Source organism: Apodemus sylvaticus, chromosome 1 (assembly GCF_947179515.1).
Source record: "Apodemus sylvaticus chromosome 1, mApoSyl1.1, whole genome shotgun sequence".
Taxonomy (NCBI): Eukaryota; Metazoa; Chordata; class Mammalia; order Rodentia; family Muridae; genus Apodemus; species Apodemus sylvaticus.
Window position 1 is genome coordinate 198,203,037 of NC_067472.1, and position 17,925 is coordinate 198,220,961.

Here is a 17,925-nt window from a genome sequence, read left to right on the forward strand (position 1 = left end):
ATTGACACAAGGGGTGTTCTATTCACTCTAATTTCTTCAGGGAGAGGTTTGTGAATCTGACACAGACATACATACACAATTATGTGTGTGTGTGTGTGTGTGTCTGTGGGCAAAGCCATTAATGTGCTAGAGAGCTGAAATGCCAGCATGCCAGACAAAGTGTTTTGATGTTTCCTGTCTTTTCCTTTTTGTCTTAGAACATCGCCAGGCATGATAATGCCACTCTTCTTCCCCAAGAGAGGTTCCAACTGTTAAGTGCTCTTGGGCAGAACATTGAAATAAACAACAATGTTTCGTGGGCATTTTACGTGAGCCTGAGCAAAAACTTCTATAAAATGGCAGCTGACCTTGATCAATGTGGACAAAAGGAAGCAGCCTTTGTGCTCTACCACAAGTACCTCACGTGAGAACCTGCAGTTTCTACTCCTTTTCTGGAACTCGTTTTTTTGCTCAGTCTGCTGTTTTATTCAGGGTTTTCTTCTTTGTTGACAGCTATAGAACTTGAGGATGTTATCTTTTCATCAGATTTCTGGAACTGCCCACACAAACTTTTTCTTGTGATTCAAAGATATGAGGAACAAAGGTGGTGGTGCTATAAATAAGGAAATATAATGGCACACAAGGTCCAGCTCATAGTGGAAGAAAAGAGGGCTGAAAATCAGTGTGTATCTGAACTGATAGCTATTTTTGATTTTCAAATCTCCCCTGATGTAAACAGTCACAGATTTGTCTCTGATGGGTGGCCACACTTATTGAGTTCTATGGGAGAGAAGTAGGCATTCCTGTAGCTTCACAGTCACCAGAGGATTGTTGACTTCCTAGCTTCAGTGTGGTTAACCATCCTTAGGAATTTCTCCAAACTATTCATTGTATTGCATAAGAAGAGTGAAAAATAGATTGTAAAGCTGTCACCATGAAATAGTTCTTACAGCCTCAGTGACAAGGGTGCTTTGACTTTAGTAAGGGGAAGATGGAAAAGTCTCACTAATCCTAGTTGGCCTTAAATTTTGTGAAACAGAATATAAGGAGATATAGTATATATATATATAGTATAGGGAGGGGTTTTCTGGACATGATTTAATTGATCTTCAGAAGACTGAATGTTTAGTAGGTATGTCAATTACTGTTCCACAACTAGAGAGCTTAGATTTACAGATGAGTTGAGGTACCACAGTTTGCATTCCCTTTGTTGTACAAATACTACAACAGGGTTTCTCTTGGTTTTCCACTGGTGGTTTCCCGTAAAATGAAGGCATTCTCTTGAGATCATAAAAAATCTACTCTCATTTTTTCCCTTCTCCAAGAACAAATCTCTCTTACCAAAAAGTCACAAGTTCTCCCATACATCAGCTTCCCAGACTGAGTTTCTGGTCATATCCTCTTCTCAAGAAGAGTTTTTGACAAGGCAGTGAATCTTGAATCTTGGACAGACATAAGGGTTGAAGCAGTTTACTAGCATCTTTCAGTGCATCATGAGACTAGGTACCCAGGGAACATCACCACCTAGAACTGAGCACCCTCAGTATCTCCTCTCATTACCTAGTGATGTCTGAGGTAAGGTGGTACACTCCCAGGAAGCAATAAACAAAAGTGCTATGTGGGCAAAGATTAATATTGGGAATGAAAGACTCAGACCACTGTGATTATTTCCTAGTATGAAGTCCAGGAGTACAACCTGTTTCCTCAAGGATTGTGTGTCTATCTGGTGCCTCCTGGGTGTTGAAATGACCAACCTGCACTGTATCACTTTAACTATGCTTATTGACAACTAATGTTTGCTGAATGTGCCAGTATCATGGAAGAATTTTGATAGTTTTTCTCCAGTCTAAGTAATGGAAATTGATGTGGGATCTCAGGGTGTGCCTTATTAAATACCAGTAACTTCTGAAGCAGTGACAACAGAGTCCAAGATTCCTTAGGGACTCATTTAGACATTTTAGTTTCTCTGCACAGCTTAGTCTCTCTGCTCTATTCCTTTAGACTCTATGTGGAAAAGCTCCCTGCAGATAAAAAGTACAAAGACGTTGTGGAGATTTACAAAAAATCAAATATCCTCAAGGTAGGTTTTCATTCTCAATGTGACTGACCAAAAATCTCCAAAGCAGAACACAACTGCTCACCAAAAAGACACAGATGATGACACTAGAAGGAAGCGGGGGGGGGGGGGTGGGGGGTGTGGGGGGGTGGGGGGGCAATGCTGTTTCAGGAATTCTGTACAGAGGGGATGGCTGGGAATTGCGTTCAAGACATGCACGAGATACTGCTGCCCCTGCCATCTTCTATTCTTTCTCTCTTTTCTAACATTAGCACTGTTCTAATTATCCATTTTGGTTTTGTATTGCAGACAATAAAACAGATTTTTGTAAGGGCTGAGGAGCTGAAGAGAGACCTGTTAAATGAATATTCTGAAGAACATTTCGTTTACTTGACAGAAAAGGTCAGTGTGAGGGGAAGCATGGATATAGGAGGACTGTGTGACATCTACACAGTCTGATCCCAGGACTGTCTTGTGCAGTGTCTTTGAAGTGTGAGTCAATGAAAGGGCTCCCTCTGTAATCCAATCAACACACATGAACATGCACACACACACACACACACACACACACACACACACACACACACACACACAATGTCATGGCATACTAAGAAGACTGAGACCTAACTTTATTAAAAACAGGAAAAGAGTAAGGTAGAAGAATGGATTTTCCAAAACACCAGGGATACATGCCCTAGGCTGAAATGTCAGACTTTAACGGAACTACGCTTTGTTCATATGTGGGCTGAAAAGACGTTTCTTCCAAAATTTGAAGTAGTGGCCTAAATTCTTTTCCTTTCCTACAGAAGAAGAAGGAAGAAGAACTGTCCAAGAAGGCATCATTCTTGGAAGAAAAAAAGAAGACCAGAACACGAATTTCAAAATGGGCTTCCTTTCCTTTTCTAAAACGGTATGGTTCTGAAGAAAAATAAAAAAAGGTGGGAGGTGGGCGCTGGAGCACCAGTTTCATCAAAGGAAGCTCAGCCTTATTCAGTAACAACTGGAACTTTCAGCCCAACAGTGGTGCCTTCAGAAAAGGAAGCCTGTGATGAAGCAGCTCAAACAACATCACCAGCTGCCAAGGAGGCTTCAGAAACTGGCACCTTAGAATGTCCAGGTGAGTCATCATCGTTTTCTTACTTGGACAAGCCTTGTGTAGAAGTTGTTCAAATTGCATCTGGGTCAGGAAAACAGGAGTGAGACTGAAGCTCACCAGTAAGGTAAGGCAGAGGTGCTGGACAGGTGCCTCAAGTCTGGAACACTGGGCCCCACACGGAATCCTGAATCTCCTGCCATGTTCTCAGTCTTCTGCTTCCATGGATCTGCTGGCTATGCTGTGGTAACAGAACCTCATGAGATGAGTGCTGCTTTTATCTGTCTTGACAACCTGACTGTCTTGTCAGCATGTGGAGACAGAGCAATATTTCCATATGTATCTGTCAGATGTTGTTAAAAATTTCTGAACTTTCCCTGCAGTTCAGCGACCACATGGGTCTCCCTCATCCTTAAAACATTGCAAGATTGTGGACAGATTGTGGTAGTCTGACCCTGAGATAAGAAACTGTGTATGTATTTGTGCTCTCTGCATCCTCTTATTACCTGAAGGATTTATTCACAGCCTCACAGATCTAGCATAAATGCTCCATATGATTGAGCACAACTACAGCTGTCTTCTTCAAGGTGGATTCTATGGAATAAGTGTAGTTTGACTCAATGCATGCCAGGATGTCACAGATTGTAAGTCATTTGTGTGAGTCAAGATCTAAGGCAACATCCAGGTGGACACAGGAAAATACAAGTCTAGACTTCAGAGCGTAAATGCCAAAAAAATCTGGAGATATGAATGAAGATCCAAGGAGACCTGTCTCTGCCAGGAGAAACACAGCAGAAGTTTTGCTTTTCTCTGACAGTATAGCTCCCTGAATGCTTATGGTGTTCTACTCAGTTAGGAGATGACTTTGTCCAATGAGGACTTTCACAGAGAAATTTTATATCAGCTAAGAGTCACATCCAAAAATATTGCTCCATCCACTTAAGCAGACAGTAAAGCCCATGGCCCCTTCTCCCAGACACCAGTAACCAGAGCTTGGAGTAAAACTCCCTGCCTATCATGAGGAGGGGGATGAAGAAAAGGATCTCAATGACTTTGTATTACTTTCCTAGGGTGATAGACTTGAGTTCTCCTCAGGGATACCAGGCCCTGTCTCCTCATACTTTTCTCTCTTTTCCATTACAGTTGAGAAAGGCAGAGGCCTGCGCCAGGTGGTCCTCCCTCATGATTTGTGCGATAAATTCCTCACTGCAGCAGGAATGAACACCAAGAAAAAAATAGAGACATGTGGTGTTCTATGTGGAGCCCTGGTAAAGATATAAACACTTCTAATTTGAGGCTGTTGCTTTCCCCTTGACTTTACATGACTCTCAGGGAACATATCTAGGGTCTCTATCCATACACATCACTTTCCAGAAGGAACTATGGTTGACAAGGTTGGCCATCTTGTATTGGATGACTTTGTATTTGGTTGCTTTAGAGAGTCTTTTGAAATGAACAATGTGGTTCAATGCTATAGATAGAAATGTTCATTCTAGTTGGGGGCTAGTGCCAGAAATTCTAGGCACTGGCAAACTGATGCTGGAATCTTCTTACAAGTTCAAATGAGCCTCAGCGTCAGAGTTCTATATTACCTAAAGGTAAAAGAATGCAAACAGAAAGCAGAAATGCAGGTAGCCAGGCATAAGTCACGGAAACAGACAAGTTGCCTCGTTGTAACCAGAAATCAATGGCTTTTAGGTCCTGGTCTGAGTATCTACTCTGGTAAGCTTTTGAGCACTAGTTTCCTAGGCATCTCTAGACTCCTGAGCAATCCTACTGGCTGCTACGGGAAAGACCCTAAGCCCAGGAGGTGTCAAGCTGGACATCTACATTTCTACTCAACATCTGTTCCTTTTTAGCTGTATCTTAGCAAAGCACAAGTGCAGCCAAGGATTTGAAACCACAAAGGGAGAAAGAAAAATGAGATTCATGTACTGTCTGGTCTGGGGCCTATTGTGTGTATGAGAGAATGGGTCTGAGACCTCCAAGAGTTGTGACAAGTTGTTTTCTCCTGGCAGGTTGGAGAGGAATATCACATCAGCCATATCCTCATTCCTGTCCAGGAAGGAGGCCCAGATTATTGCTGTGCAAAGCATGAGGAGGACCTCTTCTTTATTCAAGAAGGACTGGGACTTATTACATTAGGATGGATACATGTAAGCAAAAGGACCTCTGGGAATGAGGGTTCCTTTTCTGTTTCTTCAAAACAGCCTACCTAAAACTTGCTGTGCACAGAGGCAATTCATTCCAGATCATCGGCTCTGAGCATGTATAACCAATAGTGTGCAGGTCAAATCAAAGGAGCATTTCCTGGCACTTTTACAGCTCTTTGTATTTTATGTTTACTAGGAGTAATTGTTCAAACTTTCAACTTTATGTTAATCTGCGTGGAGAATGGTAGCTTGACAGGATATATGAGAAAATGTATATAGACCATATACCTAAAGGTGTAGAGATGAAACTTAAGTAAGCCAAGAGTGTCTGTTCTAATGATTGTGTTTTATATTTATGAAGAAGTACTTCCTTTGTGTACACTGAAATAATCTTACATGCAAGATTTTGAAGTGTTTGAACATGTATAGCATACATCTTTTGACTTTCAAGAAAACACATTTACTTGCCTAGAGAGTCCCTTGGATGATTCTGTTATTTTCAAAGACTGAAGTTCACAAAACTATTGAAATTATTCTAACAACGAATATAAGCCACAAGAAGGAGCATTACTTGTGTTTTTTGTGAGATCAAAAACTTCTAGTCAGACCTTGGGAAGTGCTGATGCTCTTCATTCCAATTGTATAAATTCTTCCTGCTGTGCCAAATTTGTAGCCGCCAGCAGCTACATGTAAACCGGGTTACCTGTTGAGAGAATTTTGGGGTCATAGGGAAGAGCGGCGAAAAGACCGTACGGCTAAGTCAATGTTCACTGATCAAAGCCCTAAACTTTAATGGCGCCGGACCTTTTAACAGTTTGGGCAAACCCTCCCCCCAGACTCCAGGCTGAGTTCCGGTGGAAGTTGTCTAGCTTCTCTTGGAGGTCTTCGTCTTGACTGCTCCGGCAGCTGGGTGGGTCACCTGTTTAATTCAGGAATCCCTATACACGGAGGAACAATGAGCTTGACCTTTACTACGTGCACTCCACCCTAGGTGGAGCAGGATCCTGGCATTCTGGGAGAAGTTAACCTTGACCAAAGTCAAACTCTGACCAAGTGCAAGACTGCCCCAATATGGCTCTGTACATGTCCTCCCTTTTTTTATTAATTTGAACACGAGGAGGTAGAAAACAAGTGGATAAATATCCTTCATAAGAAGGCGGGCCTTAACCAGGAGGGGAAGCATTGACCGTAATTCCTCTTAAATATTGTATAACGTCTTTTTCAGAGGAGGGGTAATAGGCTCCCTTATTATTTTAAGGACAGCCTCTCGACGTTAACCCCTATGCAATTAGGTGTACTTCCTGGGGACTCAGAAGCAGAAATTCACCTCCCCATGCAGTGCTTTGCCTCGCACGTCTCGCTGGTACCCATGTTTGTTCAAAAACAAACACACATAGATCTGAGTTCTATGTGGCTCCCTCTTTGGAGATCCACTTGTGTAAGATTTGAAGCCAGGGGGGTCTGCAAGTGTCTTTAACAGACATGTAATCTCTCCATCCAGGTGAGCCTGGGTGGAGACAGCCAGTCTGCTTAACAGACAAGGTCAAGAGTTAAAGGTGGAATAGGATTAACTTGTCCCAGAAGTATCCAATTCAGTTGTAAATTAACAACTTTAAGGATCCAAAGCTTGGCCTCTGAGGTGGGAGAGGTAGCCTTGTGAATCAAGAGATATGCTGTTACTTCTCAGGAAAAGTGGAGACTATATGTTAAATTAACACAGCTGGCTGAAGATTGTTAGCCATCTTCAAAATTGGAATCTTCAATATTGGGATTATTTCTAGACTAGTCTATGGTTAAGTCAGCTGAACACAATAAGGAGAAGAGTCATTTTAACTCTTCTTTAGATTAATTTTTCCTAAGCTAGCTTAACAGTCTCTATTTTCTGTCCCACAAAGTCTAAAAGCTTGAAGCTAGGCAATTTATCTAACCTGGGACATTTAACAATTGAGGTAAGTCAAGAACATATACCCAATATAGCTCTTATGTTACCATGGTCTGGGCATTCAGCAAGCACAGTCAGCATATCTTCTGCAGCATTCTGTGGAAAAAACAGAGGACATGCCTTCTCCCCCAATATTAAATCAGGATCATGGCATATGTTAGTAAGTGAATTCCTTCATTTCACCTAGACATCAATATGTCTAATTACAAGATGTCATATACATTTAGCAAGGAGTTTCTTGGCATCCAATTTTTAAAATTTTCTTAAAAACATGCAAGCATAATATAAATGATATGTACAGGGACACGATTTCCCCTCTTTTCTTTCTTCCAAGAAGATATTGTTTTATTAATTTAAGTTGGAACACAAAGTATAAACCATAACATAGGCAATAACTATGTAATTATATAAAATATAGTTGCTTTTTCTGTTAGAGCAGTTGCAACTAGACAGCCTAAAAATGAATCATTAGTCACATGTACATATTTTTTTAATCTTTTAAATTAGAAATATGAATATCATTTATCTGTAATAACTAAGTCCTCTAGGATTAACACCATTACGTGGTAGAGGTAGAAACTGAGGACATCAAGAACAAATCTTTATAATTTGATGTGCACAAAATATAAAATTATTTCAAATACCTAAAGGACAGTCATTTAGAGAACATATCCTTTGTTCTTAGAAATTTGAATCACATTTGTATAAACTGTAGAAATTAAGAATTAGCAGTATTAAAAATGGACCAATTTTAAGCAATTATAAAACCATGAGCTATATATATATATATATCTACTATTATTAAAAGCTTGACCTTTAACATCTTAAAAATAGCTGCTATAGCACCCAATTCAGGTATCTGTGTTGAAGCAGGGAGAAACTTAAAGGAATAAACATGTGATCTGATAGTACAAATTATCTTTTGGATAACAATTATTAATTTTGCCTAAAAATGCTTACCATGTAATAGACCAACCATTAATAATAAATTTGATTGTTGCTTGAAGCAAGGAACAAACGTTTCCTACCTTGAAAACAGAGGTTTAAGACCTTCTGTGGCAAGCTTAAAATGAGGTAAATATAAGATAAAGCCAATTAATATATCTTAACAACCTTTGAAAGCCATTTACCTAAAAATTCTAAAAGTCTATAGGAGCAAGGGCCTGTAACAAACATTCTATGAACATTATACACTGAAATTTTTAAGATCTTAACTTCTGTATTGAAAGAGAGACAAACATTTTTTCCTCACAGGACGTAAGGCTGTTAGCCATTCCTTGAGGCAAAAACTTTCTAATGACATTGTTTTGTTGTTTCTTTAAAATTAGAAGCAAATGCTTTTATAACTATCAGAATGTAAAGCAAAAAACCAACCCTTTAAATTTACAATAATTTTATAGGGAGTAGACAGGCCAAATGTTAATGCTTTTATAGCCTCCTTGACCTTTCATAGATTTGAACTGCATTTTAACCCACACCTGGATAAGTCAAAAACCTTTTTTTTTTTTTTTTTTTTTTTTTAAAGCCAAACACTCCCTAGGTGGGGCCTGTAAGGCGGAAACAATTTCTCAAAACTTCCTCACTAGCTTCCCCTGAGGCAGCTCTAAGCTTTGCATTAACTCAAATGTAAATTTTTTTATCTGCCCTAGGATCCACCTTGAGTCCTTGGCAAGGACATTGTATGAGATTCCTCAAATGTAAATATCTTCTAATCTGAGCCTTTTAACTAAGACCAGACCCAAACCTACAAGGACAATTTAAGGATTAAACAAAAGAAGCCTGTAATTTCATGGTCAAAGGAACCTACTTGATATCAAATACATTTCTACAGAGATATCCTTTTTAATCTTGGAGGGTTAAATTTTGCTCCTACCATTGTAGCCTATAAACTTGTGGAAAAGAGGCAATGGGCCTCTAAAACCCATAGCTGTATCACTCTCAAAATTATCTTAATTACAAAATGTTAACAATTACGAGCCTGCAAACTGAAAACTGTAGCCAATGACACACTGATTTTTATTGTAACTCAATGTTTTCTTGCAATATTAGAGCACAATTGTAATTTTGGAAGCAAATCTCAATTTTAAACAATCTATTTTCTTTAAAATTAATGGCAAACACATATTTACAGCACAAGGTTTGTATGCCAGTTCTTATGTTCAAGTGTATAACAGTGTAACTTATTAAAGAGACAATATTTTAGATCTTAATCTTCATTAAGTCTAATCTCCAGGCCAAGATCCACATGAAACACCATGCCAATTTAGGAGCGTCCCAAAGGCCTGTATTTCCTGGATTGCGTCATGCCATGTGGTGTTCAAAATGGCGACTACCCTAAACTACCAGCCTTAATCGTCATGCCACGTGTTCAAAATGGCGACTACCCTAAACTACCAGCCTTAACCATCATGCCACGTGTTCAAAATGGCGACTACCCTAAACTACCAGCCTTAACCTGACTTTTGTTAATAACATTATACCTTTTAAATCATGTGCAGTGACTTAAGCCAATACTCTATAGTCAAGACATGCAAAATATACCTTTAAATCCAATTATAAACAAGAACAAAGCATGAGTGGCGTTAGGCCACGTGTAGTTAGTTAAGATGGCTCTAACACTGAATTACCAGTTTTAAACTAACCTTTTCTTAATAACACTATACCTTTTACATAATAACCAATTAATTTATAACTCTTTAGTCAAGAAATGTAAAGCCTTATATCATTAAAACCAATTAAAAACAAGTATAAAGCGACTACATGAATTTCACAAGCCAAACCAAAGTCTTCCCAAATCTCGAGGTTTCTGGGCTTTAAGAGCGGCTTTTTCCCCAGCCATGTTTGCCTCTTGAGTGAGCTGCGCTGTCGCGGCGTGGCTTTGAATCAATCCCCACACAAACTGTGGCTAGCTCAAGAGGTTACCAGCAGATGTAATCTTTACCAATTTTTTCTTTTTAACATGAAACAGTCATTCACACAAAGACACAGAGAGGACATAAACATACACATAGACAGTCGGTGCACCGGGACAAACACGGAAAGATACACAGAAAGTTAAGCGTGCTTGTTAAGCAATTGCATCCATTTTCCTCTTTAAACAGCTCTTAGAAGCTGTGGACATATGCCTATTTTTAAAAACCCCTTTCTTTTCGCCGAAATCAGCTCTTACGAGCTTTGGGCAAATGCCTACCAAATTCCTTCCCCATATTTCCCTATCTTATCAACCCAAGCAGTCCTGCGCTGGGTCCACGCAGTATGCTTGAAAAACTGTATCCATTCCTGCACTCACAACCATAGACACGAATTCACTAGCGCTAGTTTTGCCCTCTATGTTGCTTACCGTGCGGACACCATTAATTTTCACCTTTTTCTGCGAAGCTTCGCTGGATAGGGCCACCTCAGGAATTCTCTCGTGCCAGGTCTTCCCACGTTCAGGCGCCACTATGTAGCCGCCAGCAGCTACATGTAAACCGGGTTACCTGTTGAGAGAATTTTGGGGTCATAGGGAAGAGCGGCGAAAAGACCGTACGGCTAAGTCAATGTTCACTGATCAAAGCCCTAAACTTTAATGGCGCCGGACCTTTTAACAGTTTGGGCAAACCCTCCCCCCAGACTCCAGGCTGAGTTCCGGTGGAAGTTGTCTAGCTTCTCTTGGAGGTCTTCGTCTTGACTGCTCCGGCAGCTGGGTGGGTCACCTGTTTAATTCAGGAATCCCTATACACGGAGGAACAATGAGCTTGACCTTTACTACGTGCACTCCACCCTAGGTGGAGCAGGATCCTGGCATTCTGGGAGAAGTTAACCTTGACCAAAGTCAAACTCTGACCAAGTGCAAGACTGCCCCAATATGGCTCTGTACATTCAACAATATATTATGGCCAACTGATATTGGCCTTTTGTGGCTTGGGACTCAAAGGGGAAATCACACATAAAATGAGCACCAAGTCACATGAGACAAAGTGCACAATATACTTCAGGTAAGAAATATAGGACAGTGAGGGTTGCAGAGGAAGAGCTGTCACATGTAAAGTGACATGATGACTTGGGAGGAGGAGCCCAAAAAATTTATGGGAGAGGGGATAGCATTGGAGAGAGATACACTGAGATCCTATATCAGTGAGCATTTCTCTTGGCTAGGATTTGTGGTTTGTTTTGGAAACGGATGCCTGATCTTCACATATATAACCAAAGAGAACCCTGGCATACCTTGTCTAGGATGGAGGTAAAAATGGAGAGTGATTTGGAGTATAGAGAAAGCTCTGGACTATTCTGAGCAAAAGAATGATGTAACCAAAGCCATACTCCAGAAGTTAAAATTAAGGAATTGAAGGGCTCCTTGGGAAGGGAATGTCAGGTGTGGTTTGGGAGCTTATACCATGGAATGAGGATAAGAAGGTGATAGTCTTGTTTGTGTGTGTAGGAGGGATCAGGGTAATTCAGATACCCAGGCAATAGGGGTAGAGGCTGAGGAGTCAGACTGGGCAGAATTTCAATTGGGCTCATGGAGTTAGAAGTGCTCCTCTCATAAACATGAATAGGGTTGCAGAAGAGGACAGATCTTGACAGCAGGGTTCAGTTATACTGTTTGGAATTGAAGGCACATGTTAGATATTCCAACTGCATCAACATTGGGAGGATGTTGTGAGAAGCCTAGAGAGGGACCTGAGCCACGTGCAGGTGGCTCATGAACCTGGTAAATAGGGAGAACTGGCTGCAAGAGAAACAATTCCCTGGCAGATTAGGTGAATGTCTAATGAGGAAAGCAGGGTATATAGGGATGAAGAAGAAACAAGGGTGAAGGAGAACTGGATATGATGTTCTCAGAAGCCGCATAACAGGGATGCAGGAAGAATGACGTCAGGATTTGACCTGCTGGAGCTCTGAGGATATTGACTTAATGCCTTCTAAGTCATGGTGGGCAGAGATTGCAATGTTCAAGAATGTCATAAAATCTGGGTGTACTGTCACACTCCTGGACCCCCAGCATTCAGGACGATAAGACTTGTAGGTAGAGAATTTGGTGCCAAGTTGATTGAACTGTAATATTGTGCCTCAAAACAAGAAGTCACTTAATTAGGAATTGGTCAGGGTGGAGTCTGTCATAACGGTCATACTGAAGCAGGCATCTAGGACCTAGAATCTAGGGGAATTTGAAGTGAGAAGACTGCTCTTAGGAAATGGGTTAGCAGATTACTGACCTGTAGGACCTGTGAGATGGTTTGGACATGGTATCTTCTTGTTTGTTGTTTTCTTCAATTTTTCTTTGATTTCACTTTAGTTTTCAAAGGCTTGATGTTTTAAATTATAGCATAGCTGTGAGTGTACATATGTAAAAAGAGTTGGGGTTGCAAATTGGTACAACAACTCTGGAAATCAGTTGGGCAGTTCCTCAGAAAATTGGGCACATCACTTCCGGAAGACTCTGCTATACCACTCCTGGGTATATACCCAGAGGATTCCCCAGCATGTAATAAGGATACATGCTCCACTATGTTCATAGCAGCCCTATTTATAATAACCAGAACCTGGAAAGAACCCAGGTATTCCTCAGCAGAAGAATGGATGCAAAACATGTTGTATATATACACAATGGAGTACTATTCAGCTATTAGAAACAATGAATTCATGAAATTCTTAGTCAAATGATCGAGCTGGATAACATCATACACTAAGTGAGGTAAGCCAGTCTCAAAAGATCAATCATGGTATTCACTCACTAAGAAGTGGATATTAACCTAGATAACTGGAATATCAAAACTATACTCCACAGATAAAATGATGTACAAAAAGAACGGAGGAGTGGCCCCTGGTTCTGGAAAGACTCAGTGTAGCAGTATAGGGCAAAACCAGAGCAGGGAAGTGGGAAGGGGAGGGTGGGAGAACAGGGGGAGGGAAGGGGGCTTATGGGACTTCTGGGGAGTGGGAGTCCAGAAAAGGGGAAATCATTTGAAATGTAAATAAAAATATATCGAATAAAAAAAGGGAAAAATAAGTTATAGCATAGTTGTGAGTGTACATACATAAATAGAGTTGTTAAATATCTCAAGGTGGATGCATCTATATGCATACACAACTTAGAGATAGAAATGAGAATCTGCTAAAAGCCTGCTCCAAATTTCTCACTTCCTTCCTCTGAAATTGAATCCTCTCTTGAACTCACCATGTCTTCCTCCATTTTATATATGAACCTCCTCAATTCTAGCAGTACTTTGTGTTCATTGTGCAGAAATGTGATTACTATCTGTAAGTGTGGACTCATGAATGTATTCGTCTGATGGGTAGTTACATCTGGTGGCCCAGTGAGAATGGGAGGGAAGTAAAGGAAAGAGTCATAGTATTATCAGGCAGATGGTTCAATTTTCCTTTTCCACATGACAGATGTGGGTCTGCATGGAGAGATTTTGGAAATCACAGGAGAGAACAGATTGTTAATGATCCATGGCCTCCCTTCCTTGCTGGATCAACCATAGCTGACTGGGCTAACTTACAATTCTTGACTTCTTTTGTCTTCTCAGACCCATCCAACCCAGACAGCCTTTTTGTCAAGTGTAGATCTACACACACATTTTGCATACCAAACGATGCTCCCTGAATCCATAGCTGTGGTGTGTGCTCCCAAGTATAAACAGTAAGTATGTGAGATTCAAGTCTGGAATTTAGAATTACAAAATTGTCAATGGCTCCAAACTATTTAAAAATTGTCTATGTACAGAATGTCTTAATTGATTGCTATGAAAGCCTTCCTTTAAGGTGCATAGTCTAATGATCACCAGCCACTCTTAAAAGATAAGATGACACCACTGTTGGTTTTCTAAGACAACCTCTCAAGAAATTTACTCAAGAGACAGAGATTGAACAAATTCCACAGAAAACACTGTATAAGAGTTTTATGTCTTTTATTTCACAATGCTGTGTTATTCTGAATTCTTCAGGAGAGGTAGTATTGGGCAAGCAATGAATCATCCTGCTTTCTTTTATAATATTTTTGTACACTTGATGTGCTACAGGAATAAGATTGCTCTGGTTTTAGAATTTTGTCCCTTCTGCCTCAAATTTATTGGTTTAAACAGACCTAACTCATTGCTACGTTGTTCTTCCTACATATTTCTACTGTTGACTTCCTCTGCCCACTTAGATTATCGTGCAAGAAAGGGATCCAGAGACAGAGAGACAGAGATGCTTATATATGACAAAAGGAAGGAAAGTGAATAAATGAATGAATGAATAAATAAATAAGAAAGTGTAGATGGAAGATAAGGGGGAAAGACATCAAAGAAAAAAGAAAGGAGAAACACTAAGAAACTAGTGGATAATTAAAACTAGGACATGGATGTCAAGGTCTAGGAGGAGGACAGCGTGGACCATGATCAATTACAATAGGCAGACATAGTCCGCAGTTACTAAAATAGAAGGGAAACACTGTTCAAAGAAGACGAGAAGAGAGATAGGAGGTTTTGAGAGAGATGAGACGGTAAAAGAGAAAGAGGGAGAGACACATAAGAAAAAAGAGACATCTAAGAAAAAGAGAGAAATGAGTAAAAGAAAACAAACAAAAGAAAACGGTAGAGAGAAAGGTAGAAAAGAGAGACAGAGGAAACTAGGACTTGGAGGCAAATGTGTGCAACTGTGTCTGCCTTTTCTCATTTCAGAACTGGAATTTTCACACTGACACCTATTGGACTACAAGAAATATCTGATTGTCCACGGAGAGGGTTCCACACCCACAGACAGGACACAGCTCTCTTCTGTGTATGTATCTTTGTACAAGTAATCAAGGCCGTGTTTTCAAGCAGGACACAGTGCTGATTGGGTTCATCATTTTTTCCTTACCCTCCTGGCAGTTCATCTTCACCACCCTCTTCTTAACAATTCACAATAACCAAATATCTAGGATGCAGTTATCAGTGGATATAAGTTTTCTCATATTTGAAATCTAGTCATTGACTGTCTCTGAGATGCTAGTCCTTTCTGTCCCTCAAACCTGATATCTGGGGTAACTAATAACATCAAGATAAGATTAAGGAAGCAAAACTTGAGTGTACTTCAGGGTCAGAGTGTGAGAGCAGCATGCTTGAGGCTCTGAATTCTATCCCCAGTAACATGAGGAAAAGAACAAAGTATTAAATCCATTAGCTTATTTAATGCTTTATCAATGTCATTAACTAACTCCCAGTCAGCGATCTGAATGCAAATGGAAAATATGCAAGATATGTTAATTATGCAAATTTTGACCAGGAATTTTGTCTGGAAGAGTATGGTTCTAACTCTCTAGGGAGGTAGTTTCTTCTCCCATATTATTTTCTCTGGTCACACACTTAGTATGATCAGATCTCTGTGTGTCAGATCAGCCCCAGATAGCAAGATTCTTTCACTTTATTGCATATCAGCCAGGGCTCTTCCATTGAGTTTAGATTCAAAGGAAATGTAGCAACATAGTGAAAGGACCAGAACCTGTCCCATAAAATATATAAGAACCAGAAATTCAGTCACAGAGATCCAAACTAAACATAGATCCTATATCAGACTGCTAATTCCAAGAGTCAGTCTGTCTTTCTGTCTCTGTCTCTCTGTGTATGTGTGCTTTATATGTGTCATAATACATGTATGTATATAAAGCATTATACTCTTGATTATAACAAAAATTAAGACCTAATAAAATTTAAGATTTTTTTTGTAAAACATGTATATTTCTATGTTTCTTTCTGTACCATCATTGTGTAGACTAGTGAAAGCGGATACCATTTTCACTTTAAGCCTGTTATCTGTGGGTTCAGTACCTTTAGTGCTGAGAAGAGTTTGTCAGATGTCCTAGATCTGGAGTCAGGTGATTGTGCAGTGCCTGCTTCCGTATAAGATCAGTGGATTCTGTTGCACATTTTATCATCTCCCTTGTTCCCAGTTGAGTACTCTCATGGATCAAAAGCAGAGAACATTTTTCAGTCAGATGGGAGGAAGAAGATCCGAACAGATGTGTTCTAAACTGCATAGCTCTGTCTTGTAATATAACAATGTTAAGTATTGCAAAGTTGAAAGAGATTGCATGATTATAAAAAAAAATGCCTAGAAATCTAATCCCAAGGTTCCAAGTTGCAACAACACTTTCTATTTCTGGCCAACGTAAAGCATACTGACAAAGCCAGCAGCAGGACAGCTATAGCAGGTGAATCATGAGTTTAAAGCTATCTGACACTATGTCGCCAAACTGAGTCATACTGATTACTCCTCATGTTTTTGTAGGCCATATTTAAGCATCCCTCAAAGACTATTAGATAACTTTTATCATCTGATTTATACAATGACTCCAATAATACACTAGACTTACTGATCCTTTTAATAAGGCAATATTTTGCAAGTGACTCTGAAAAATATGTGCCAAGATATATGGTGACACACTGACTCTGATCATGAGGAGAACTAGGGAGGAGTACTGGGTCCCAGCCCCTTTCCCATAGCTGCCACCAACAAGATAATCTCACGTCTAAGATGACAATTATTGCTCTACAGTTAGCTTTTTACATTAGAGGATTGGGACAGGGCTATGCAGTGAGATTGCTTGTGTTTTAAACTCTAGGCTCTCTATTCAGTTCCCAGCATTTCCACTTCTGGAATCTGCTAAGTGCTGCTTTCCTATAATACAGTACTGGAGAGCAGGTGTCAGGAGTTTAACACCAAGATTGGTCTGTGCTCTCTAGGATATATAGTGTAGACTAGATCACATGAGACTTTCCTTTGCTATAATATAAAAAGTATAAGTTGTTTCAAAATTGGAGCTTACCACGACTTATCCACGTTTCCTTTTCTCCAATTGCAGGACTGCAGTCATGTCACCACCCGGAACATCATGGTGACTGTCACAGATTTGAGATGAGTCAAATCCCAAACACCTTCAGTTGTGAGTGTGTGTGTGTGTGTGTGTGTGTGTGTGTATGCATGAGTACTTGTACACATGTATGTCTCTCTCTCTGAGTGTTTTATACATATGAATGTGTTATATGTATGTATGTAGGGTGGTATACATATCTGTTATGTTCAATATGTTATACATGTTGCTTCTATCTCTTGAATGTTTAATCTACATCATGTATGTGTACCAGTCTGGATGGTTATACTTGGTGGCCAAAAGAAAACCTATCTTTTCTATATGAGGTTTATTTAAAGTTAGGATAGTGTATTAGGAGTTCATAACAATTAGAAATTGATTTTGTTATAAAACATTTATTAAGAGCTTAAGACAATATTTTTGGCCATGAACCATGAGCATACATTGTATATAAGGATTCAGTACACCCAAAACTGGTCTGCATCATCTGTCACAGGGTAGATGTGGGACAGATTATAATTCCAAGACTCACTAACCAACTGCAGAGGGGAATCATCTCAAAGGTCCCAGACATCAGCCTACATTTTTCATCTACTCAGAATGTTGCTCTGAGAGAAATGGATTAATGAAGACAAAAAAGAATTTTCTGACTCAATAGAAACTTCATTGCTTTTGGATTGACTTTAATCTGAAATCAGTCGACCATCGGTATTGAGTTTCTAGTACAAACGGCATGATATGATGTCTCCCTACATGAGATTATTATAGTCTGGTACTGCAACATCATGGAAAACCGAAAAAGATGTATTTTCCAGAAAATATCCTAGGGATGTGTGTTTCTGCTAGGCTCCCTGAAGAACCTTTGATGATGCTGTGTCAGGC

At 39.8% G+C, this 17,925-nt stretch overlaps 1 protein-coding gene across 1 annotated transcript in view; it reads left to right on the forward strand.

Moving 5' to 3' along the window:
• LOC127670216 (STAM-binding protein-like) overlaps positions 1 to 17,091 on the forward strand; it is a 57,619-nt gene extending 40,528 nt beyond the window's left edge. The window contains exons 2-6 of the mRNA XM_052164629.1: positions 4,272 to 4,396; positions 5,147 to 5,284; positions 13,739 to 13,851; positions 14,873 to 14,972; positions 17,035 to 17,091. Of these exons, the coding sequence (XP_052020589.1) occupies positions 4,272 to 4,396; positions 5,147 to 5,284; positions 13,739 to 13,851; positions 14,873 to 14,972; positions 17,035 to 17,091 (533 nt within the window). The remainder of the gene's footprint in view (positions 1 to 4,271; positions 4,397 to 5,146; positions 5,285 to 13,738; positions 13,852 to 14,872; positions 14,973 to 17,034) is intronic.
• Positions 17,092 to 17,925: the final 834 nt, after the last annotated feature.